The sequence below is a fragment of the Rhipicephalus sanguineus genome, chromosome 9 (genome assembly GCF_013339695.2).
Source record: "Rhipicephalus sanguineus isolate Rsan-2018 chromosome 9, BIME_Rsan_1.4, whole genome shotgun sequence".
Taxonomy (NCBI): Eukaryota; Metazoa; Arthropoda; class Arachnida; order Ixodida; family Ixodidae; genus Rhipicephalus; species Rhipicephalus sanguineus.
Window position 1 is genome coordinate 29,357,524 of NC_051184.2, and position 23,336 is coordinate 29,380,859.

General features: G+C 46.2%; 1 protein-coding gene across 1 annotated transcript in view; it reads right to left on the reverse strand.

The window, feature by feature from the left end:
- Positions 1-5,428: 5,428 nt before the first annotated feature.
- LOC119405412 (uncharacterized) overlaps positions 5,429-23,336 on the reverse strand; it is a 75,761-nt gene continuing 57,853 nt past the window's right edge. Inside the window, exon 3 of the mRNA XM_049419394.1 lies at positions 5,429-7,134. Within this exon, the coding sequence (XP_049275351.1) occupies positions 5,548-7,134 (1,587 nt within the window). The 3' untranslated portion in view covers positions 5,429-5,547. The remainder of the gene's footprint in view (positions 7,135-23,336) is intronic.

Sequence of the window (23,336 nt, forward strand, 5' to 3'; positions counted from 1 at the left end):
TCCACAAATAAATGAGATTTTCTTATTTGGGATTGTCCTCTAGTGACAAAACAGCGCTGTTTATTTCTACAACTATACACTGTATAGCTGTAGAAATAAAGACTAGTGGAAGCCATGGGTGATCTTTGAGCTCTTGAGGCCACGCGCTCTAGCGCTGCAGGTCACATTGAGCGCGACTGTAATAATAATCCCTACTGAAACGTTCCGTACGCCATTCCAATAATTCCGTATGTTTCCGTAAGAACTTTACGGAAATATACAGAAAATACATGGAACATATACGGAAGGCATATGGATTCCGTATGAAAACATATGGAATTATTGGAATGGCGTACGGAACGTTTCAGTAACGTCCCAAAACCACGATATGATTATGAGAGACGCCGTAGTGGAGGGCTTCGCAAATTTCGACCACCTGGGGTTCTTTAACGTGCACCTTGAGCGCGACTGTACACGTGTACACCTGGACACCAGCACTGCATGTGCTTCTGGCGCACCTAGCGGGCGAATTCACCAGCTTTGGGATACGATTCATTTTTACAAGGAAACTGGTAGTGGAGGAACTCTTTAAACTATGAATTTGAACAACTGGTTTTAACACAGGCCTTCTTTCTGAACAGAGCACGCCCCTTTGCCGTTTTGCTCGCACATATACATAGTAAAACTCAGAAAATCCGAATCACGAACGCAAGAGAGAAGGAACTAAAAAAAAACACCGCGAAAACAATAATCTGTCCGAGTTTTCATCGGAAGTGCAGTTCTACCACACTCTAATAAAAAGAAAAAAATTATGTGTGACTCCTTTCGGAGAGTCCTGACTGGACACGTATATAACTCTCTTTAACGTTACTCTCTTGCGGGTCACACGACTCTCCGAAGAGAGCATATTGACCCCCCAAAGAGAGTCAACGTGCCTCTGTAAAGAGGGTCGTATACGCAGCAAGTCAGGACTCCCTGAAAGGAGTCAAAGGACTCTTTCTTTTTTCTTAGAGTGCAAGAACAACGCTCCCCCACTCAGCGTGCCTTGAAGAGGATCGAAAACAAACAAATCGCTGAAAAATAAAAAGAACAGATTTTTTTAAAAATAAAAAGTAAATGAAGCAGTTGTCGCCAGTTCTTGGCGATGGCTACCACCTTCTACTTGGTTGTTAGAATAAAATAGGATTTAAGAAAGAAAAAAAAACGAATACACATACATATACGCTCCTGCATTGCTCCTGGGGCGTTCAATTTTTGTAAACAAAAATAACGAACTCTCTAGGGGTAAGAAAGGGCAGCCTCTTCGCGTCGAGCCTTCGGTGAAAGATTTTTTTTTTTAAAGCTGAGAGGGCTAGAAAAGAAAACACGTAGAAAAATCAGCGGGAAGGAATACACGGAACGAAGAACTCGCGACACTGGAAAGGCAGATGCCGGAAGGAGCTCTTGCTCGGATTCATCGCCATTTTTCTTCATTGCTCCGCGCGACGGAGGCGCGACGGCTGCTTTCAAAATCTCCGGGGATACACACAAAGTATCCTGGGAAGAGAGCTTCCGAGAGATTTTGAAAACAGAGCAGAGCCGAGGGTTGGAGGAACTATATGATGCCGTGTCGCGAAGATTCAACGAATAACAGCGTCATAAAGTCGACGTCAATGCGTGTAAAGGAGGCGAAACAAAAAAGAAAAAAAGTTACGGCGCATTTTCTATAAGGGGAGCTGAGGCGTTTGCAAAGCATTAGCTGATCATGTCATGCACCGGCACCGCTTTTGAGTCAACAGCTAGTCAGGGCTAGTCTACAGTGTGGTAGCACTGCGCAACGAACAGCCAGTATTAAGCCAACTGTAGCCAACATTACATAACAGATATCATGTAGACAATAATCCAGTAGCGGTCATCAGTAAGCCAACGTTAGGCCACAGTAGTTAATGCTGAGTCACCAGTAGCCAACGGTTGAACAGCACTAGTTGATTAAAGTTTGATGATGAACGAACTTTATTTAATTAGCAGAAGGATCCCCCTTCCCCTTTCAGAAGGGGGGACCCAACCTAGACGTCGGCCATGATCCCGTGGGCCCTGGCAGCGTCTTCGGCCTGCCGCACTAAGCGTGCTTGTAATTGTGAGTCGGAGCTGAGGAGCGCGGCCCTCCACCCACGCCCGTCTGGGAATTCGGCCCTCATGGGAGCCTCCGGGCACGCCCAGAGCATGTGGCTCAAGTCCGCCCTATTATTGCAAAATTTACACTTGTCCGAATAAGGTTCCGGCGCGCAGCGGTTCATCGTTACCGGACTAGGGAACGTATGTGTCTGAAGTAGGCGCCACGCCACCGCCTGTCCTTTGTTCAATGACGCGTGTGCTGGAGGATAAATTTTCCTGCTGAGCCGATAATGCTGCGTGATTTCTCTGTAACTGGTCATCCTTTCAAATCGCTCATCTTCCTCCCAGCTCGAACACGGCAATCCAGAGGCTCGGTCTGTGAGTCCTCGAGCAGCCTGGTGTGCAGCCTCATTGCCGGGCAAGGAGGAGTGAGCTGGCGCCCAGATAATATCAATTGTTCGCTGGTCTTTGTGTTCAGCCAATATTCTTAGTGCGATTTTTGATATCCGTCCTCGTGCAAAGTTTCTCACTGCTGTCTGCGAATCGCTGATGACTACTGTAGTTGAGGTGGCTGCTATGGCCAGTGCAATGGCGGCTTCCTCCGCCTCTTCTGCGAAGCTCGTTCTTACCGAACCGCTGACCTTATGATGCCCTTTGTAGTCCACTACGGCTATAGTCATGTTGTCATTTCTTTTGTATTTGGCCGCGTCGACGTACGTTGTTTCCGGGAAATCTTTTAAGTTGTTATGTATATTTTTCGCTCTTTCTGCTCTCCTTGCCTGATGATGGTCGGGATGCATGTTTTTTGGTATTGGTAAGATTACTAAGCATTTCCTTATCTCGTAAGGGATATCCTTTTTGAAGCCAAATTGATTTGTGTAGTTTATGCCCAGTTCCTCTAGTATATTTCTGCCTGTTTTACTTTGAGTTAGTCTTTCGTATTGTGCGATTCTCTGAGCTTCTATGAGCTCTTCTGACGTGTTGTGCAGCCCTAATTCAAGTAATTTCTCATTAGAGGTAGTTATCGGAAGTCCAATCGCCTGTTTGAAAACTCGTCTAATGATTCTTTCGATCTTTTCTCTCTCAGCCACTTGCAGTCTGAGGTACGGAATCACATATACAATACGACTGATGACAAAAGCCTGTACCAGTCTTATCATATTATTTTCCTTCATGCCATAGTGCCGGTTTGCAATTCTTTTGATTAGGCGCATAATTTGCTGCGCACTGGATTCAAGTAACCTTATCGTTTCTCCGTTATGCCCGTTCGAGCTGATTCGGAGCCCCAAAATTCTTATGCTTTCGACCGTAGGTATTTCCTTGTCTCCAATATAGATTTTAATATTAGGTTTATCCTTGTTGCTTTTCCGACCTCTACATGTCGGGTTGTAGAAAAGGAGTTCGGATTTTTCTGGTGAGCATGCTAATCCCTTATGAGCGACATATTCTTCTACAATGTTTACTGCTGTTTGTAAAGTTTCCTCTATGTATCCGTCACTACCTCCTGCTATCCATAAGGTAATGTCATCCGCGTAGAGGCTATGGTGGAGTCCCTTAATTTCCTTCAGTCTTGTAGGGAGACCTATCATGGCCACGTTAAAAAGGAAGGGCGATAGGACTGAACCTTGCGGCGTTCCTTTGCTGCCTAGACTGAACTCTTGGGAATCTCTCTCGCCTAGTATTATTCTTGCAGTCCGGTCAGTAAGGAAGTCTTTTATATAATCGTAGACTCTTTTTCCTACCCCTAACTCTTGAAGATTTTCAAGTATAGCTTTATGTGATGTATTATCGAAGGCCTTCTTAAGATCTAAGCCGACTATAACCTTAGTATCCTGTGTTGCGAAGCCCGCATCGATTATTTGATGTTTAATCTTAAGCATAATGTCCTGTGTGGACAGTTTTGCCCTGAATCCCACCATCGTATGGGGAAAGAGCTCATTGTCTTCCATATAATTTGTCAGGCGAGTTAGAATGACATGCTCTAATAACTTTCCTATACATGATGTCAGGGAAATAGGTCTAAGGTTATCAAGATTTAATTTCTTGCCTGGCTTGGGAATCATTATTATTTTTGCCGTTTTCCATTGTTTTGGTATCTGACCTTTTTCCCAGCACTCGTTCATATATTCGGTGAGGGCTTCGATGGACTTATCATCTAAATTCCTAAGCGTTTTGTTCGTGATTCCATCGGGACCCGGGGCAGATGTCGTATTCAGTTTCATGAGTTCCGATCGTACCTCGGCCTCTATTATGGGTCGGTCTAGAGAATCATTTTCTTTGCCTTTGTACGAACTTAATTGCTCTTTGGTTGTATCCCCAATGTATTTCTGCTTCAGTTCTTGTATTAGTTCTTCTTCGGTACCTTTGTATTTGTGTAGAAGGATACTTAAGTTTTGTCGTTGTGCTGTCTTGCTCGCGTCCGAGTCTATCAGACATCTTAGGAGGTTCCACGTTTTGGAGAAACCTATTTGTTTTTCCATCGCATCACACTTCGCCTCCCATTGTTGTCTGCACAGTTGCTCGGCGTATTTCTCAATATCTTTACTGACGGTGACAATCTTTTTTCTAAGGGTTTTGTTGTGCTTTTGTTTTTTCCACCTTTTTTCTAGGCTCTTCTTTGCTTCCCACATATGTAGGAGCTTACTGTCTGTGTTTTCTAGTCCTTCTGTCTTTGATATGGTCTTAGTTGCCATTTGAATATTTCGCTTAAGCTTTCCGAGCCATTCATCTAAGTTTTCGATGGCATCACTTGCTTCCCTCTCCCTGATTTTTCTGAAACTATCCCATTCAACCATTTTTAATGCTCTGCCTTCCCTTTTACGTGGGCCCGCTTTAAAGGTAGTCTCGATAATATAATGATCGCTGCCCATATTTTCGTGTGTGTTGAGCCAATGTGTTTCGATTATATTCTTAGTAAATGTAAGGTCAGGAGAGGTGTCCTTGGATACGCTGTTTCCGATCCTAGTTGGGAAGTGGGGGTCGGTTACTAACGTAAGTCCCTCCTGTTGGGCGTCAATCCAGAGATTTCTACCTTTGATATTTTCCTTATCATAACCCCAGGCCGCATGCGATGCATTGAAATCTCCTACTATAACAAGTGCTCGGTTTTTTGTAATGTTTATCGTTTTTCTGAAAAGCGACCTAAATGTGGTCTTTTGTCTAGGGCTGCTATATACGTTTAATATAAATAGACTTTCGCCACTCTTCTGCGATGGAACTAACTCAACTAGAACATGATCGACGTCGCAAATTTCCGTATCATGTTCTATCACCGTGAGATTTCTTCGCACGAGGGTTGTTACGGACGTTTTTTCGTCACGGGATCCATAAGATTTGTAATTCAATAATTTAGCCGTTCCTCCAGTTTCCTGTAAGGCGATGACGTCCGGCGCCTTCTTTCCGTTTAGGAACTGTTGTAAGTTTCCCCGTTTCCGGCGATACCCACGACAGTTCCACTGCCAAATTGTATACTGACTACGTCGAGCCATGTTTGGTAACTGGCCCTTCCCCTGTGACTTTGATTACTTCGGTCGTTAGCGGCCGGTTGTATGGTTTAGTATTAGTTTTAACCGGACCTGCTCCTATAGGCCTCAAATCTGTTTGCGTGTTCTCCACCGCCGTTAGTCGATTTTCTATGCTATCTATTCTTTGTTTTATTTCTCCAAGCTGCAATTGTAATCCCGCGAATTGCTGTTGCATTGCCTTGGTTAGTTCTCCGAACATATTCTCTACTTTCTTTTCTAGGAGTTTTGATATGTCTTCACTTTCTACGTGAGATATTTCCTCTGCACGTCGTTTTGCTGCATGCGCTCCTGACGCTTGTGCAGACACATGAGTTATAATTTGGGTAGACGATTGTATGGGGCTAGGTGACTCGCGTAGCTGATTTCGCCTAAGCTTAGCGTTTTCCTCCTTTAGCTGTTTTATTTCGTCCCTCTGTTTTGCGTTTTCTCGGGTGAGTTGCTCTAGCATTTTCTTAATTTGATTTAGTTCTTGCCCTAGGGCGGACTCTTCTACCACTGCCTCAGACGAACTCCCAGACGGGAGCGATTCCCCGGAAAGCTTGCCCGCCCAGCTCACCGTTGTGCGGTTGCCCCGACCGCCGTCAGGACCCACTCCGGACTCTGCCTGAGGTGACGGCTTTGTGCTTGACTTGGATCGGGCCCGTGACCTGGATCTGTGAGGTGCGGACCTTGATCTGGATCTTGATCTGAGTCTGCGTTGGGTAGTTTCTCTTTCTCCTTCGGCGAGTCGCGGGAATGAGCTGGAACGATCCCTGAGTCGTCCTCCTTTGTCTTGGGTGGCATTGCCATTTTCCTCCGTTGGATTTTCTGCTGTGTGTTCCTTCCAATTCTGTGTTGTACTGGTGTTCGTCGAAACGTTCATTTCTTGTTGTTCGTCGCGTTGTCGTTGTTGTTTCTCCCACATTCTCTTCTTCAAAAGATATGGGGTCTTGAACCGTTCTTTGCATTTCTTATCTCCTGTAAGATGACCTTTACCGCAGAGGTAGCACTGTGGGTCACACTGGTGGTCGTCAGTTGGATCAAGTACTCCACAACCGCGACATTTCTTGCTGTCGGGCTGTGGGCAAACATCCGCCCGATGTCCAACTCTTCCGCATGTAGTGCATGTTTCGTATTGTTTCTTGTAGAGGAGGCACCTATATTCGGCACCACGGTAATAGACAAAGTACGGCACAAAAGACCCTTCAAAAACAATAACCACTGAGTCCGTGAGTCCCATACGTCGCGCATGTAGAATGGTCGGGTTTCTCTGGTTGACCAAGCTCTTCTCTATGTCTTCTTGATTGTCATACGTCGGTATTCCGTGTATAACTCCCTTGGATGTATTTTCTGGCGCTGTTATATAAGCGGCTGTGGCGTAGCTCTTTCCATTGACTTGGATTTCCTTGATGTTGCTGTAGTTCTTCGCATTTGCCAGACTGGGAGTGCTCATGATTATGGTATTCTGTCGCATGTTGATTCTCAGAGTATCTTCTCCAGCAACGTCCGGCTCTATTTTTGCCGCTCGTAGAACGCCGTCTCTGATGAGCGCCACCCTCTGTCTCGTTTGATATGATAGTTTTACGCCGCACTTTACCCGTCAAAAGCGATTTTTTTTTTCGCATTTCGACCAAGAGAACGGTTTTCAGCTGAACTGAAATTAAATACTGCTTGTGAAAGCCTAATTACTTTTAACCACTATTTCTAAGTACTTCTAAGCACTCCTAATAGAAATGACTTTTCTAAAAGTTGCCCCTTTTCGTTCATCAGGACCACGAAGATGAAGCACACCTTTTTTCCACCTCCTCAATTGGTATGTCATGACTACGCGATGCGCAAAGAAGCTAGGGATCTTCTGTTGTGAATGTCCTCAACGCAATATGACGTCAACACCCTCAACCTATTTGCCTCCTTACACCCGATATTTGGCTTTATTCAATAATTGATTAAATCAACTTGTTCGCTATATTGATGTCAACCGCCGAAAAGCAAAAAAAAAAAAAAGAAAGCGCAAGCTGTTGTCTATTTCTACTCTTCTGTCGCCAGTTTAGTTGCGTGTAGGTTTAGGTAAAATACGACGATGCATGATACACGTTTCGCTAGGAAGACATTCCATCGACACGGAGACCCGGTCAGGATCGAATAATATCAGCCGAGGCTGGGTCCTGCGTCCAAGCTACTCATGGCAGTGCAATCGCGATCGGGGACATTCAACCGTGATCGCGCTCGAGCGCATGTTGTAAGAGACACGCACAGCATGAAACAAGAAGAAAAAAGAAACAAGAAAAAAATCACAGGGTATCTTATGCAAGGTCGTCACCTTCTTTTCCTTGTATTGATCCTCGCCCTCCCACCTCCCAAAGCTTTCTCCGTCTAAAGCGATTTCGCACTGCCTCCAAGATCGGAGGCATTGCAAGCTTTTTGTACTTCGCACTGCCTCCGAGATCAACCCACCTTTGACCAAGCGACAATGTCATGTATTGCCGTTATCGCGTGACGTCACACACTTTCCAGATCTGTGACGTCATGATCACGTCATATTGTGACGTCATCCCGTGATGATGACTTTTGCATCCCTAGTGCTGACGTCGACTGTCTATTTTCGCGTTTCATGATGCATCTGAGGCTTTCTCCTTTAAAAAACAAACAAACAAAGAAAAAGAAAATACAGGAAAATCCCGCGGGAGACTGCGCGATCACCGAAACTTTCGTGTGATCCGGCAAAACTGAACGCCCGCTCGGTCGACGTCGCGGGAAATCAGCCCCGCGCCAGTATACATACGGGGAAAAATATAAACAAAAAAAAAAGAAACAAACGAAGAAGACACCGTTCGGTCGGGTATATAGGGGATAGGAAGGAAGTGAGGGCGAACTCCATCCACACCCATTGACTAAACAAACCCAGCCCCGGCCGACGGGGCAGGGTTAGGAACGTGAACAGAGTCTTTACGCTATAGTGCCGGAGCGCCAGCACTTGATAGAAAGAAAACAAAGAGCGTTTACACACGCTGGGTCAGGCCTCGGAGTAAGCGGCCCTCCCGCCGGCATCATTAAGGTCAACGCCGTGCGGATTGGTGTACCGCGAGATAGGAGAAAAAAAGGAGGGAGGGTGCAGCTGGTATCACGTGTATGCTCGACGCAAACACACGCCCGGCTGGAAGAATCGGCGAGCCGCGACTCGTCGTCGCTCGCGTGGAGGTATAGGTCGACGCTATAGATGACACACCTCCGGGAAAGGTTGCAGCTATAGCTGGTGACATCGCGTGAATGCGGTACAGCGTAGTTTGCTTAGGCAAGCTGTATACTGTTATCTCGGAACGAACCGATACTTTGTCGTGTGAATACACACTATTCAATAGACTACTCCCTCTTATCTGCCTCGTCGGTGGTACAGTGGTTAGGGTACTCGATTGCTTGACCCGAAGGTTGCGGGTTCGATCCCGGCAGCGGCGGTCATGCAAGAGGCCCGCGTACTGTGACGTCAGTGCACGTTGAGTAACACCAGATATTCGAGATTTCCGGAGTTCTCCACTACGGCGTGCCTTATAATCATAACGTGGTTTTGGCACGTAAAACCCCAGATATTATTATTATTAAGGTGGAAACCTTAAACGCCTCATCAAACCCGGAAAGTGACCATCGGCGTCAACACGAGCGATGCAGGTCGTAGGTTCGATCCCTGCCGGCGGCAAGTTGTCTTTACGTGCAATTTAACTTATTCCCATTTACATTAGCATTACTACAATACATTTAAAAGACTATAAATAACATCCCCTATACCTTCCTTGGCTTTATTGTCCGTTGGTGAAATCAATTTTGCAGTGCCGAAATGTTCGAGCTTCCAACAAGAAAGCGACGAAGGCACTGCTGAAGTTCTTACGGTCAACCGGCCTCGCTTAACGACTGTGACACACCCGTGCTTGAGTGTGCCCGCGTTTTTGTTTTTCTTTTTGTATATTTTAACCCTTTTTCTTTTTTTCCTTCCTTAACCTTTCTATCCACCCTACCCTTTCCCCGGTGCAGGGTAGCAAACCGGATAATTTTCTTCTGGTTTACCTCCCTGGCTTTCACTCAACCTTTCTCTCTCTATCTTGTTTGTTGGTTTTCGTTAAGGTTGTGTTTACCCATAAAAATCATCATCGCGTGATGACCTCATCATGACGTCACATATCGCAGAAATGTGACGTCTTAGACGACGTCATCATATGGCACCATTGCTAGGTCAAAGGTGGGCCGATTACGTAGGCGGTGCGAAATCAGGTGAGCTGCAGAAAGCTTGCAATTTTTTCCATCCCAGAGGCAGAGCAAAACCGTTTTTAGGTTCGGAAAAGCTTTGTTGGGGTGATAGGGGGGGGGGGGTCAAAATATGGACTGATAAGGAAAAGAAGGAGGGCTTTCGCCTTCGAGTCGTCTCAGGCGAACGCATAAAAGTGACCCTGTTAGTTTTTATTCTTACTATACTCCCTCAAGCACATGCTGTCCCTGTTGGAACAGAAAACAGCGCAGCCTTGGACATACTGAAACACAGCGCAACCACGACGCGGACCAAGAGAAAACAGGGACAAACCACAGCGCTGACTCGCAACTGAATGTTTACTGCAAGCACATGACAGAGAATATTACTGCTAGCCTGGTACCCATGAGACCACTTTAAAGCAAAAAACGGCAGACCAGCTTACGTCTTGAATACGCAAATAAAACGCGAAAAATACCACGTGCACACTCCAAGGAAAGGAGTGCTAAGATACCGCACTATCTAAAAAAGCAAACTCGCTCAACGCAGCGGTCGCCTCGACGCAACCTCGAGAACATTCGCATTCGCTCTCTACAGCGCATTTCACCTGGCCTCCTCTCCATGCAGGGAGAACTCAGCGAGCACTGGTGCGACGACAAATCCACTTCACCCCGGATAAGAGAGCTCTTCCGCCGCAAAACGTCTCGCGCGGTCGTGATGGTGTTGACTCGCGGCGTCCCCACACGCCGCGTGAGTGGAGAGCCTCAAAATCTCTCCCGGAGGGAAACGGCTTTATATTGTTTCCGGAAGAGCCCGAGTGCTGGAAAATCTCGCACCCCCGCATCTCCCGCCACGCGCGCGCTGACATCGCGCAGCGAGAAAGTCATCGCGTCCTCGCCTGGCGTCTCAGTTCGTAGCGTTCCATCCTCGGGGTCACTTTTTAATGTCTTGAGATTAAGGAGGCGCACATTGAAACAAAGAAAGGATTTCTCTACGTTCCGTGAAATCAACCGCATTTACTCGCCTACAGCCAGGACTGGCTAATGATGGCAAACTGTTTCCTCTGGTGTTAGCTTCTTTTTTTATTGCGATGGCAGCAGTATGTACACTCATGACCCATGTTTGCGGCCACCGTCGGCGTCGCCGTGATGTTCTGTATAAATGTCTCTGCATGCCGTGAAGTCGACCGCTTTTACTCTCGTACAGCCTGGTCCGTCGCCACGCACTAGGCAAAATATCGAGATGTCACACCTTCGAGTTGTACACCTATAGGCCCATGCACAGCCAACTACGAGCGCAATCCGACATCCTAATAAGTTATCTTGCCACGTATAACCGATATCAGCTCGGGCTCGAAAAGAGCTGGAGCCCGCCTCTGCTTGTACATCAAGCTTAGACAGAGATATTACACTAATAAAACATCATTCGCCTAAAATGACTCGAAGGCGAAAGCTATCTTCTGCTTCTTTCTTCTTCTCAGTCAATGCATTGATCCTTCACCGCCACTCTACGAAAGCTTTCTGCACCTAACGTGGTTTTGCACTGCCTCCGCGATCGCAAGCATTGGAAGTGTTCTGCACCTTACCTCATTTTGCACAGCTTCCGTGATCGGTTCGCCCTTGACTAAGCGACGATGTCATGTGAAGGCGGCATCGTATGACGTCGCGTTATGTGGTGGGTCACTATGATATCACAAATTCCGCCTATCTGTGACGTCATAACGACATCGCAGCCTGACGTCATTGGTGGTATCATGTTACATTGAGGTCGCGTGACTTTTTGTACGCCGATCGCGCACACACATTGACTTGAGTACCACGTGACTTTTGACCGACTCGTAATACTTCGTTTCTTTGCATCATTCGTGTTGACGCCGACGCCGGTCTCGCGATGTATCATGATCTCTTGCGATATCTCGATAGGTCTCGCGAAGTATCGTGAGGTCTCGCCAAATCTCGAAGACGCCGACGGCCAATTTTCCGCGTTTGATGAGGCGTCTAAGGCTTTCTCCTTAAAAATCGCTTCGTACGGATCATCGATCGACACCGGCACGCACTGCACATAACTGGCTGCCACGTGCCAACCGTCTCACAACACACGAAGAGAAAAAAATGAATAAATAAAGAAAAGAACGATCGCTGCAGCGAACAAGGCGAGAACAAAAAAGGAAGAGAGATCCCAGGCCATCTCGCGACCTTCACGGTTACCTACTATCTGACGAGAACGAGCCGTCTTCGACAATCGGTAAGAACGAAATCAGTGTTCGTCTGAGGAAATAAGGAACGCGGTATAAGGAAGGCCTATCTCGATTGCCCTAGCTTCCCGCTCCTTCCTCTCCCCGACGCGCCGCATCCCCCATTGTCCCACCTCATCTGTTCTTGTTGGCTCTCCCTTGATTAATGACGCATGGCGCAGAACGTCGGAGTACGGAGGGGATCCCAGAAGGCGAAGCATTTGGCTCGACGCTGGAGGAGGCCATTTTGGTTCCTTATTCGGCACGTGCCGGCAGAAAAAGATCCTGGAGAAGACCACTTCATGTCGCTGGCCCTATAGAAATCGTGCAGTGTTTCGCTTATTTCTATCTAATTGAATTGAATAAACGACGCGTTCTTGCTGCGACTGTCGCAGACTTAATACTCGTATAAGCTTGTAGACGACAGATACGGCGACCAAGCGGATAGATTTGAGCGATTATCGCTAAAGCAACATTATATTAAGAGACAACCGAATGAATACAACGGAAAAGCAGGTATAGAAAGCATAACCGACATTAATTGTTGTAATTAAGTGCAATGTAGCAAGTGCGACGTAAATTGAAGTGAGTTAAAGCGGATTGAAATAACACCCTTTCCGTCAGAGCTATCCAAACCCACAACCTTGCGATTCAATTGGTTGTGGCTGCCGTCGCTGTGGTAACCCGCGTTGCACATTACAACACATGCTGTGGCAATATCCTGCACTGCGCGAGAGCCCCAGGTCTCCCTCCACGGAGGATGACTGGCGATATCGTCTCACTAGCAGCGAGAAAGAAGACCAGCTAAGGGCTATCCAGAGAGCCCATGACATGGCTGAGGAGATGCATCTCCCCGTCCCGTCGCGGGTGCGGCCCGCCGATGTCGCCCCCTAAGGGGGGAGTGAGCGTCGTCTGCGGATCAAAATAAAGTTCTTTGCCTGCCTGCCGAAAAAGTTCTTCTTTCGTTAAATACATAAGGATCAATATTAATGAGAACTAATAGACAATAACACCAAGGAAAGTATAGGGGGTGGTATTTGTAGTGTTTAGAATATAAATGTGAACAAAGTAAAGAGTAAAGTGGACGAAAAAGTAACTTGCCGCCGGCAGGGACGAGCATCGGACGCGTTATTCGAAGGTCGCAGGTCGTAGGTCGTAAAGTTGACGAAAAAATAACTTGCCGCCGGCAGGGACCGAACCTGCCGGCGGCAAGTTATTTTTTCGTCAACTTTACTTTCTTCACATTTATATTCTAAACACTACAAATAACACCCCTATACTTTCCTTGGCATTGCTGTCTGTTAGTTCTCATTAATATTGTGTCTAACAAAGAAAAACGAGCCTTTAAGAGTCATCTTCTTTCCTTCAATACATTAGAATGTATGTCAATAACGTTTGACGTTGTTATGTCACGTACCACATAATAAAGGTAGCTAGTCCAAGCTGACGCTTTGCTTAATGGCACCATCACAGATATAGACGATTTGTAATCCAAGTCAGCGATTTGCATGTCCACATAGAGCACTGAGAGTCACCCTGCGCCTAGCATCCATTTCAAAAATTGCAGGCCGGAATTTCACCATCCACGTGACTGATTTTCAGGTGAGCAGTTCTTCGTACTGCACCCTTTTCAATTAAACATTGCAATAACGTATTAACCAGAACTGTTAATCTTGAGCCCGTATTTTTGTCAACTCATCATATCCCCCGAGTTTATAGCTGTAGTTCGTGATTTGCGTTGTCCGAGACCTTTAAGGGTTTATTTATTAGCAGCGACGCTGTTCTAGATGGGCGTAAAATGTGTGGCCGTGCCTGAAAGCTTTCATCATCATGAAAGGGTATGTGCGACTGACTTTTGGTAAATCCCACTACTCACCGCTACGGCGTGGCCTCTAATAACCCTGAGAACGAGTACAGAGAGAGAGAAGGAAAGATAGAAACAAACAGAAAGACGAAAAAAAAAAGAGAAATAGAGAAATTCTTGCCGAAACAAAAATTCTTCACGAAGTGGGATTCGAACCCGCTACCCTCGATCCGAAGGCGCGCGTCCTAACCACTCGGCTATCCAGGGCCGCTAGCTGAGCATAGTACAGTGTACTATGATACGCAGTATACTGGCACAGCATAGTGTAGCAGGGGGGTGGGAAAGAGAAGTGAATGTGATGTGGAGGGAAAGGAGGAGGGGAGAGAGTAAAGCGTAGTACAGAAAGAATGAGAAAGAGAGAAATAGAGAGAAAGAAATGCAGAAGGAAAACGAAATAGAGACAGAGAGAACATCAACGAACGAGAGAGAAGGAAATTGGGAGAGAGAGAGAAGACAGAAATAGGAAGCAAGCATCGTGTCGTCTAGCGACCAGATACCGCACCACCTGGCCGAGCCGCGCATGCGCAGTAGCTAAGCCATGCCCACCGATGGAAACGTCGCGCGCAACCTTCGCTCTACAGTGCATAGCCTGGCTGCGCCCGATCGTGTCCAGAGAGTCATGGGACGTCCTAATAAACTGCGTACTCCTTAGGAAGAAGCCACGCATCTCGAAGCTAGACGTGTCGGCCGACGGGGAGAACGAGCGGCGATGGGCCCGCGCTTCGCCGTGCCTAGCTTTGCGCGACTTAGTGCAAATGGCCCGCATTTTTTTATTTATTACAACACATGTACACCGGTGCCTTTTAGGCACAGACAGGAGGAGTCTGGTACATATATAGAAACAAAGGGAAACAGAGGAACTCTAGCATAAGTTCACAAGACCGCGAAATAAAACACTAAAACTTCACAACACCGCAACGTGACTTGCAACACAAGAAGTCTGCAGGTCTAATCAAGGAATGCTTTCATTCGAATTCAACGTACGAATAACTACGACACAATAGGCGTTAAATAAAGTTCAGTATACTAGCGGAAACAGCAACCCTGCTGAGGAATCTTGGCTTCATAATTTCATACGCAAAGCTTCACCTTCATTCTTCACAATTTGTAATACTTCAAGACGCGCTCCGTTTACAGAGCCGCTCCACGGCTGCCACCCGTAGAGGACCGCGATTGAAATTAATGGTTTCTTCCCGAGGCCGTCTAGAAACGCGCGTTGATGGCTCGGGACAGGTTTACGTACGGTATGGTAACTTTTCATTTCGGCGTCGTCGCGACAACACTTTATGATGTCTGAAGGTATGCAGTGAACCAGGCAGGAGCCCGTACGTTGTTCAAAAGTTTCGTCTCGAGGAATTCGCCTTGTCATCTGAGAATCCTCGCCACGCTATCTGAATTAAGGACATCTTAGTCTAAATCAACAAGAAGTGGGCATGGGCGGGGCATGCAGCACGAAAGCAAGATAACCGCTGGTCATTGTAAAAGTAACGGACTGGATTCCAAGAGAAGGCGAGCGCGCGAGGGGAAGACGGAAAGTTAGTTGGGCAGATGATCGAGATTAAGAAGTTTGCGGGGATAAGGTGACCGCAGCAAGCACAGGACAGGGTTGATTGGCGACACATGGGAGATGCCTTTGCCCTGCAGTGGGCGTATACACACTAAAATTTACACCCTTAAAGGTGTAAAAAGGGTGTTAATGAATTAACACCCCTTTTCGCATTTACGTACAATGCGAAAAGGGGCGTTAATGTCATTTACACCCTTAAGGGTGTAAAAATGTTTTGTGTGTAGTTAAGAAGTGTTAATTTCAAGGGCTCGTTTTCTTTGTTATACACAATATTAATGAGAACTAACAGACAATAATGCCAAGGAAAGTATAGGGGATGTTTTTAGTATTAACTCTTTCAAGCACAGAAGTTGGTTTTGCTTTAAATTTTGAATTTTAATGCAAAAATTATGATAAAAGGTCACAAATAACACATTGAACGCACGAAAAAAAAATTACGACTAGTAACAAAGTTCCCTGGAGGTGGTCACCGCTGATGACCACCGTGCCGGAAGGGTCTGTAGTCCACAAATATGTAACAACTGGTCGTTTTAAGTGTAGCAGCATACTTTGCGCTTTGCACAGAGGAAGTCACTTCTTGTGGAATTCCGAAAAACAGTTTTTTTCCTTTCCAAAGGCAGAGTTGCACGTTGCATGTTTGACACATCCAAACTGTTCGAGATGGGTGTGCCTTTCTGCTACAGTTCGCACACTTTCGTGGTGAACACCTTGTTGGCTGATGGTTGGACGCTGCTGTACGAATGGCGAAGTCCACAAAGGATTTGAATTTCCTTCGTTTGGCCCCTGCGCCAACAGATGACTTACGTTTATCTGTACGATCTATAAGAGCTTGGACAGTCATCTGTCGGGCTAAATGTCTTCTAAAATCTTTCAAGGTCATCTTTTCGGAACCAGCATGTTCCCGAAAAATGATGCATGCGTTGACAACACTGCAGTCAAGAAGTTAAAAAAATATCTGGTGCCACCACTTGCGTGATTTCCAATCCACCTCATACTTCCGTTTCATCACCCTTCCTCCCTCCCGTAGCCCTTTCATGCACGGTGGTCAGCGTAGGTAACCACCCTGAATAAAGTCGCTGTACAGAATGAAACTGATCCGAAGCGCATTTTTACTTGCAGAGCCAGCAAGAAATACTCTTCCGCTGCGTGTTACACCAAAAAAAGTTCGCGTGCAACCTCACGTACCTCTGCGCCCATATAATCTTTCAGGGTACAGCGCGGGAAACGGCATGCTTGTTGCAAAATTTTTTCTTGTAGGGAAAAAAAATGCCCTGGATAACTAGCGCCATCTGGAGCATCTTCATAAACGACTAAAAGGGCAAAGCAAACACGTATTCCCTCGCTCAACCTCTAGATGTCACTGCTAAAAAATGTTAATTTTGTTAAAATGTTAAAAAATGCTAAAAGTGTTAAATGCTAAAAATGTTAAAATGTTAAAAAATGCTAAAAGTGTTAATTTTAAGGGCTTGTTTTTCTTTGTTATACACAATATTATTGAGCACTAACAGACAATAATACCAAGGAAAGTATAGGGGATGTTATTAGTGGTAAATGTAAGGTAAATGTGAAGAAAGAAAAGTGGACGAAAAGATAGCTTGCCGCGGGCAGGGACCGAACCTGCGACCTTCGAATAACGCGTCCGATGCTCTGTGTAGTTAGGCTCATCATGATGATGACTATCTCAATTCGTTTTAATCCGCGCAACACAAATTTAGAGGAACCCGACACGGTGGCCTAGTGGCTAAGGTGCACGACTGCTGGCCCCCAGGTCGTGGGATTGAATCCCGGTCGCGGCGTCCGCATTTTCGATTAAAGCGAAAATGCTGGAGGCCCGTGTACTTATATTTGGGTGCACGTTAAAGAACCCGAGGTGGTCGAAATTTCCGAAGCCCTTCACTACGGCGTCTCTCATAATCATGGTTTTGGGGTGTTATTTCTTTTGCGTTTAAATACTTCTTTTGCATTGAAGATCAATGAACGAACGAGCGAGTGAACGGACGAACGAAAGAATGAATCAATAAATCAGTAACGGAGTCAATAAATGAATGAATAAATGAACCAATAAATAAATAAATAAATAAATAAATAAATAAATAAATAAATAAATAAATAAATAAATAAATAAGTGAGTGAGTGAGTGAATCAATGAGCCAATGAAGCAATAATTCAATATAATAATGAATGCAGAGGCACGCGCGATTAGTTTCATAGGGAGGTTACGTGTTCTGCTAGTCCCCAAAACATCCCCATAAAACATCCCTCAAATGAGGAATACACCAGTCGCGTGTTTGTCTCTTTGTATTCTAAATGCTGCAACCCCTATTTTATTACAGGTATTCATGTCACTGCAACGAGCTTCATGATGCCTAAGGTCGCCGACCATAAGAAATAAAGGACATTTCACGGGACATCCAAGGAAACCTGCCGCAACGAGCGAAGGCTCTGAGGGAGGCGGTAGCTACAGGGGCGATGGGTCGGGGAGTTGGGCCCGCTGAAACCGCGGTCCCGGAGATTAATGGAAGTAGACAAAGGGAGGACAGCCGCCGCATACCCGGGCTCGTCTCCTAAGCCGGAACAACGGCGCGGGGATCGACGGAGACGGTGTTACCGAGAGGAGAGCAGAAGGATATAATGAACTAATGCTTGTCTTGCAGCAGCTGCCGAGTGGGAGATGAATTATACTAACGAACAGACGGGTGGGGGAAAGGGGAAGAGAACGCTGGTGCGAGATACTGCACGGTCTGGAAGAAATTGAGTTACTTAGCTGCTTATCTATGCTGAGGCTTTGTACGTGCGCGCTATGTATGCATTTTGCCGGTATATTTCAAGCAGGGCATTGTATACCACAGGACCGATATGAAAGGGTATGAAGAAAACATAATGGTATTCACTAGACCGCTATAACATTGCAGTTTTGTCATTACGTTAGAGGGCGTTAGGAAATCCTAAATGCGAAGCATTTATTAGCGAACCGAACGCAGTTTCACTGTCCCTACCTACCCACCCACTCACCCACCTACCTACCTACCTGCGTCTGGATGCTCTCGTGCTCACCTCCTTAACTTGGTATATACACAGGAGGACATGAGTATATGACGAACACGATTCACAGGTCGTGACATGAATAACGTGATTTGCCTGCCGATATATATATATATATATATATATATATATATATATATATATATATATATCATTTTTTGCGGATTCCTGATCCGACTGTTTTGTTTTCCATCTTTCGTTCATTTATCTCTCTCATTGTGTGTGTGTGTGTGTGTGTGTGTGTGTGTGTGTGTGTGTGTGTGTGTGTGTGTGTGTGTGTGTGTGTGTGTGTGTGTGTGTGTGTGTGTGTGTGTGTGTGTGTGTGTGTGTGTGTGTGTGTGTGTGTGTGTGTGTGTCACATTGATTTGGACGTAATGTCCGACACAGCTGGTAAATCATTTCTCTCAATGGAAGACGACGCAGATGTAACGAGAGAGTTGTGAGAGCCACTACCATTTTTTTTTAATTTCACGCAACGAAGTGGACGACGGACAAACGAAGTAGCAGCCAGATGACCGGTAATTATTGCATTAAACGCACGAATCTACCTTCGAAAACGAAAACTAAGGCGTGTAAAATGATGGCTAATCAGAATTCGAAAGACCGAGGGGCAGCTTACACGTCCGAGCCCGAGCCGTACAATTTCATCTTGTTAAGCGCGTCAGTTTACGATGGCCTGCTCTCGAGAAGCAATGTTTCGTCGCCAAAAGAAGCGTCTCTAAACGGCTGAAAAGACGATTATTTCGAGGGCGACCACCCTTCGTGTCGTTTAAAAATGTGTTAATAAATAGGAAAGCAAAGGAGAGAGAGAATGAGCTAGAAACAGAGAAGGAGAGAGAGAAGGGGGAAAGAGATGCAAGCTGCGCAGCGTAAACAATTAGAAACGCGACGCACAAAAATATACGCGAACAAGAGACAGAGAGATAATTATCGGAAAGAGATCGACACCACAAGAAGCGTCTCTAAACTGGTGAACAGACTATCATTTCGAGGGCGACCACCCTTTATGCTGTTCAAGAATTTTCGCAAGTAAAAAATAAAAGCAAACAGAGAGAGGGAGATGGGAGCTATGCAGCGTAAACAATTAGAACCGCGACGCAGGAAAATAGAAGCACACAAATGATAGAGAGATAAGCATCGGAGAGAGGAAACAAAATGCCAAGCTGGAAGCAGTCGAGGGCAGTGGGGTGAAAGGAAAACCCCGTCGCGATCATCCATTTGCGGTTCACTCAAGCATCACGCACACACAGACACACACAGCGGAAGCACCCGCTGTCGAAAGGACGCAGCAACAACTACCGAAAGGAGCTCGAAATAAATAAAACTCGAAGCGGAGAAGGCAAAACAAACACAGGGTACATCTTGTTGGACACGGCGGCAGGCGCCAGAGGTCCCGCCGTTACCTTATTTTGTTGCTGACAGCGGTAACGAGGTTGGAAATTAGGGGGTTTGCTTTTTTGCGCCGGATGCTTTCGTGTTCAAAGGCGGACGCTAAAGAGAAATAAAGTGACCTTACTTGTACCAGTGAATTACCGATATACGATAACAAAGACACCAGTGTTCTGTAAGAGAATTAAGACGAGTGCTGTAAACTAGAAAACGAGCAAAATAAACATGGCGAAGCTTGCACTAAATCGCGCAAGGATTGAAAGAGCGAGGCTGGACGATTCTGAAGTCTAATCTGGTTGCTTCTACGTTGTTCTCGGCTTTAGCTATAGGCGTTGCTAGGTTGTTTCTAGGTTGCTTCTAGGTTGCTTCTAGGTTGTTGCCAGGCTTTTCGCTAAATGATGCTAGGTTATTTCTAGGTTGCTTCTAGGTTGCTTCTAGGTTGTTGCCAGGCTTTTCGCTAAATGATGCTAGGTTGTTTCTAGGTTGCTTCTAGGTTGCTTCTAGGTTGTTGCCAGGCTTTTCGCTAAATGATGCTAGGTTGTTTCTAGGTTGCTTCTAGGTTGCTTCTAGGTTGTTGCCAGGCTTTTAGCTAAATGATGCTAGGTTGTTTCTAGGTTGCTTCTAGGTTGCTTCTAGGTTGTTGCCAGGCTTTTAGCTAAATGATGCTAGGTTGTTTCTAGGTTGCTTCTAGGTTGCTTCTAGGTTGTTGCCAGGCTTTTCGCTAAATGATGCTAGGTTGTTTCTAGGTTGCTTCTAGGTTGTTGCCAGGCTTTTCGCTAAATGATGCTAGGTTGTTTCTAGGTTGCTTCTAGGTTGCTTCTAGGTTGTTGCCAGGCTTTTCGCTAAATGATGCTAGGTTGTTTCTAGGTTGCTTCTAGGTTGCTTCTAGGTTGTTGCCAGGCTTTTAGCTAAATGATGCTAGGTTGTTTCTAGGTTGCTTCTAGGTTGTTGCCAGGCTTTTAGCTAAATGATGCTAGGTTGTTTCTAGGTTGCTTCTAGGTTGCTTCTAGGTTGTTGCCAGGCTTTTCGCTAAATGATGCTAGGTTGTTTCTAGGTTGCTTCTAGGTTGCTTCTAGGTTGTTGCCAGGCCTTTCGCTAAATGATGCTAGGTTGTTTCTAGGTTGCTTCTAGGTTGCTTCTAGGTTGTTGCCAGGCTTTTAGCTAAATGACGCTAGGTTGTTTCTAGGTTGCTTCTCAGCACAATGAGGTTCGAGTTAAACCACAGACAGTCACAGACACCACACGGACGTCCAAGCACCAGACAGAAACTCGCTCTGAAACCGAGCGTTCACACCTCCCATAGATCTACGGGCACGTCGTCGTTCGTGTGGGGCTTCCACCGCTGCGGGCCTTCTCGCAGCCGTCGTTGCCTTTCCCGTTCCCTAGTATTCTCTCGTTGTGCATACCGCTGAAGCACCCCGTACAGATGCTTCAGCGAAGCTCAAACGTGCGGCCACGGTGTTTATCACTGGGTTAATCCCAAAAGTTTATTAATTTTTCAATTACTCGTTACGTCTGTCTAGAAACATTAATTGGTGTTTGCCGCCCGTCCTTTGCCTTCTCAATTTCTAGTGGATCAGTCGTGAGTAGTGGGATTAGCCCAATGTCTGTAGCACATACCCGTTCATTATAATGATAGTTTTTAGGGGCGAAGCACCTTAGGGTCTCAGCTTGTCGGCGTGTCGTGTTGTCGTCACGGTCCATCATAAACGGGTATGCACCACAAAAATTGGGCAAATCCCACTACTAGCCACCGGTTCATACTACGCATATTACGAGTTAAAACTTCGTCGTTACTACCTAAAACATCATGTTTGTCTTAGCAGCGGTGTCATCCCTGACGAAATTTACCAAGGCGCTCAAGTTTCTTACCTAAAACCAGAGACACAAACGTGGATCTCTACGGTAAAGTCATCTATTCGAAACACCCCTTCTTGAAACATATCTTCAAAGTGATGGTGCTTTGCCCGCCACCGGTCCACTAAAAATGAGGAAGGCAACAGTCAGCCCAACTAATAGCCGATGGTGTTAGTGGAGCTGAAACACCGTTCCCGACATGCCGTAGGGAGCTGAAACCGGGCATGTAGGGAAGGAGAAGAAGAAACAGTTTACGGTATAAGCTGCATTCCGACACAGTTTTCCGACGACGTTAGTGGAGCTGAAACACCCTTTCCTACATGCCCGGTTTCAGGCTTCGCACCCCTAGTGCCGCATCAGAGAAATCTCTCTCAAAACAATATGGCGATTTACCTAGGTCAGGCCCTTCTCTCTCTCGCCCATTAGCAGCGATTTCGCTGTGGGAAACACCGGCGCACACTGCATGCTTCGCCCCTACCCGGGTTTCACGTTAGTGGAGCTGAAACACCCTTCCCTACATGCTTCGCCCTCTCCGGTTTTTTTTTCAAGAATACTCCTCTTTATAAACGTTTCTTTTTGGTTTTAGAAAAACAGATGGATGTGTTTAGAAAAATTTATTATCACAGACGGTTCACATCAATAACAATTCAACGTAACATTTGCTTGCTTGACATACGTTTACGAGAATGACAAAACAAACTTCAGTTACATGGAACAAAACACGATGTGTGCACTACCAAGGGAGATCCTACGCGGCCATCGCTGTTGGAGTGTAACTGCACTTGAGTGTTACTGTCGCAGATCTCCGTTGGGGCTCAGCGGGCTTGCGAAATACCTACTCCCTTATCTTGTGAAATTCGATGCATTGGATATTAAAATGGCATAATAGTTCAACTAAATTGCATAAAGCGCATGCCTTTTAGCTTAAATAAGTTCCAGCAGATCCAACACAACGTGGGAATCGGTTACGTGCGAAGAAGGCAGCGAATCAGCCTATGCCGCATTTTTTTTTTTTTGTACACACCAAAGTTTTTACGCCCGGCTTAAACAGCTCTGTTTAAAGGGGTCATGAAGCACCCCTTGGGCTGATTGAAAAAACACATCCTGCGGAAAGCTGACACGGCTATGAACTGCTCTGCCAAATATTACAGTCGTGCGCGCCGCGTAATGGCCACAAGCGGAGCGCGAAGTTGCCGTTTCCCCAGGCACCCTCTTTTCAAACAGAGGCCGGTTCTCACTCTCGTCGGTGGGCGGGGCGTCTGTCCGCTGTACGTCGCAAGAGACATAGCATGCTTATTGGCCGATAGTGGCCGATAGCCGACGTAAATCGAGAGCGGCGTTCGGATCAGATGCGCTTCTTGCCGCGGGGTGCCGCCACTTGCCGGCGCCGCACTCCTCAGTACACGGTAGCCGCACTCGCGCAAGCGAATCACAGCGGGAGAGCGATCGCGTTTCATCACGCGCGCTGGCCTAACTTCGTTCCCCCATTCCATCCCTCCCTGTCTAGCTTCCAGTGCGCTCGTCGGCACGAGAAAAGAGAGAAAGCGCTGGGAGCGTACGCCAAACCCCCGTAA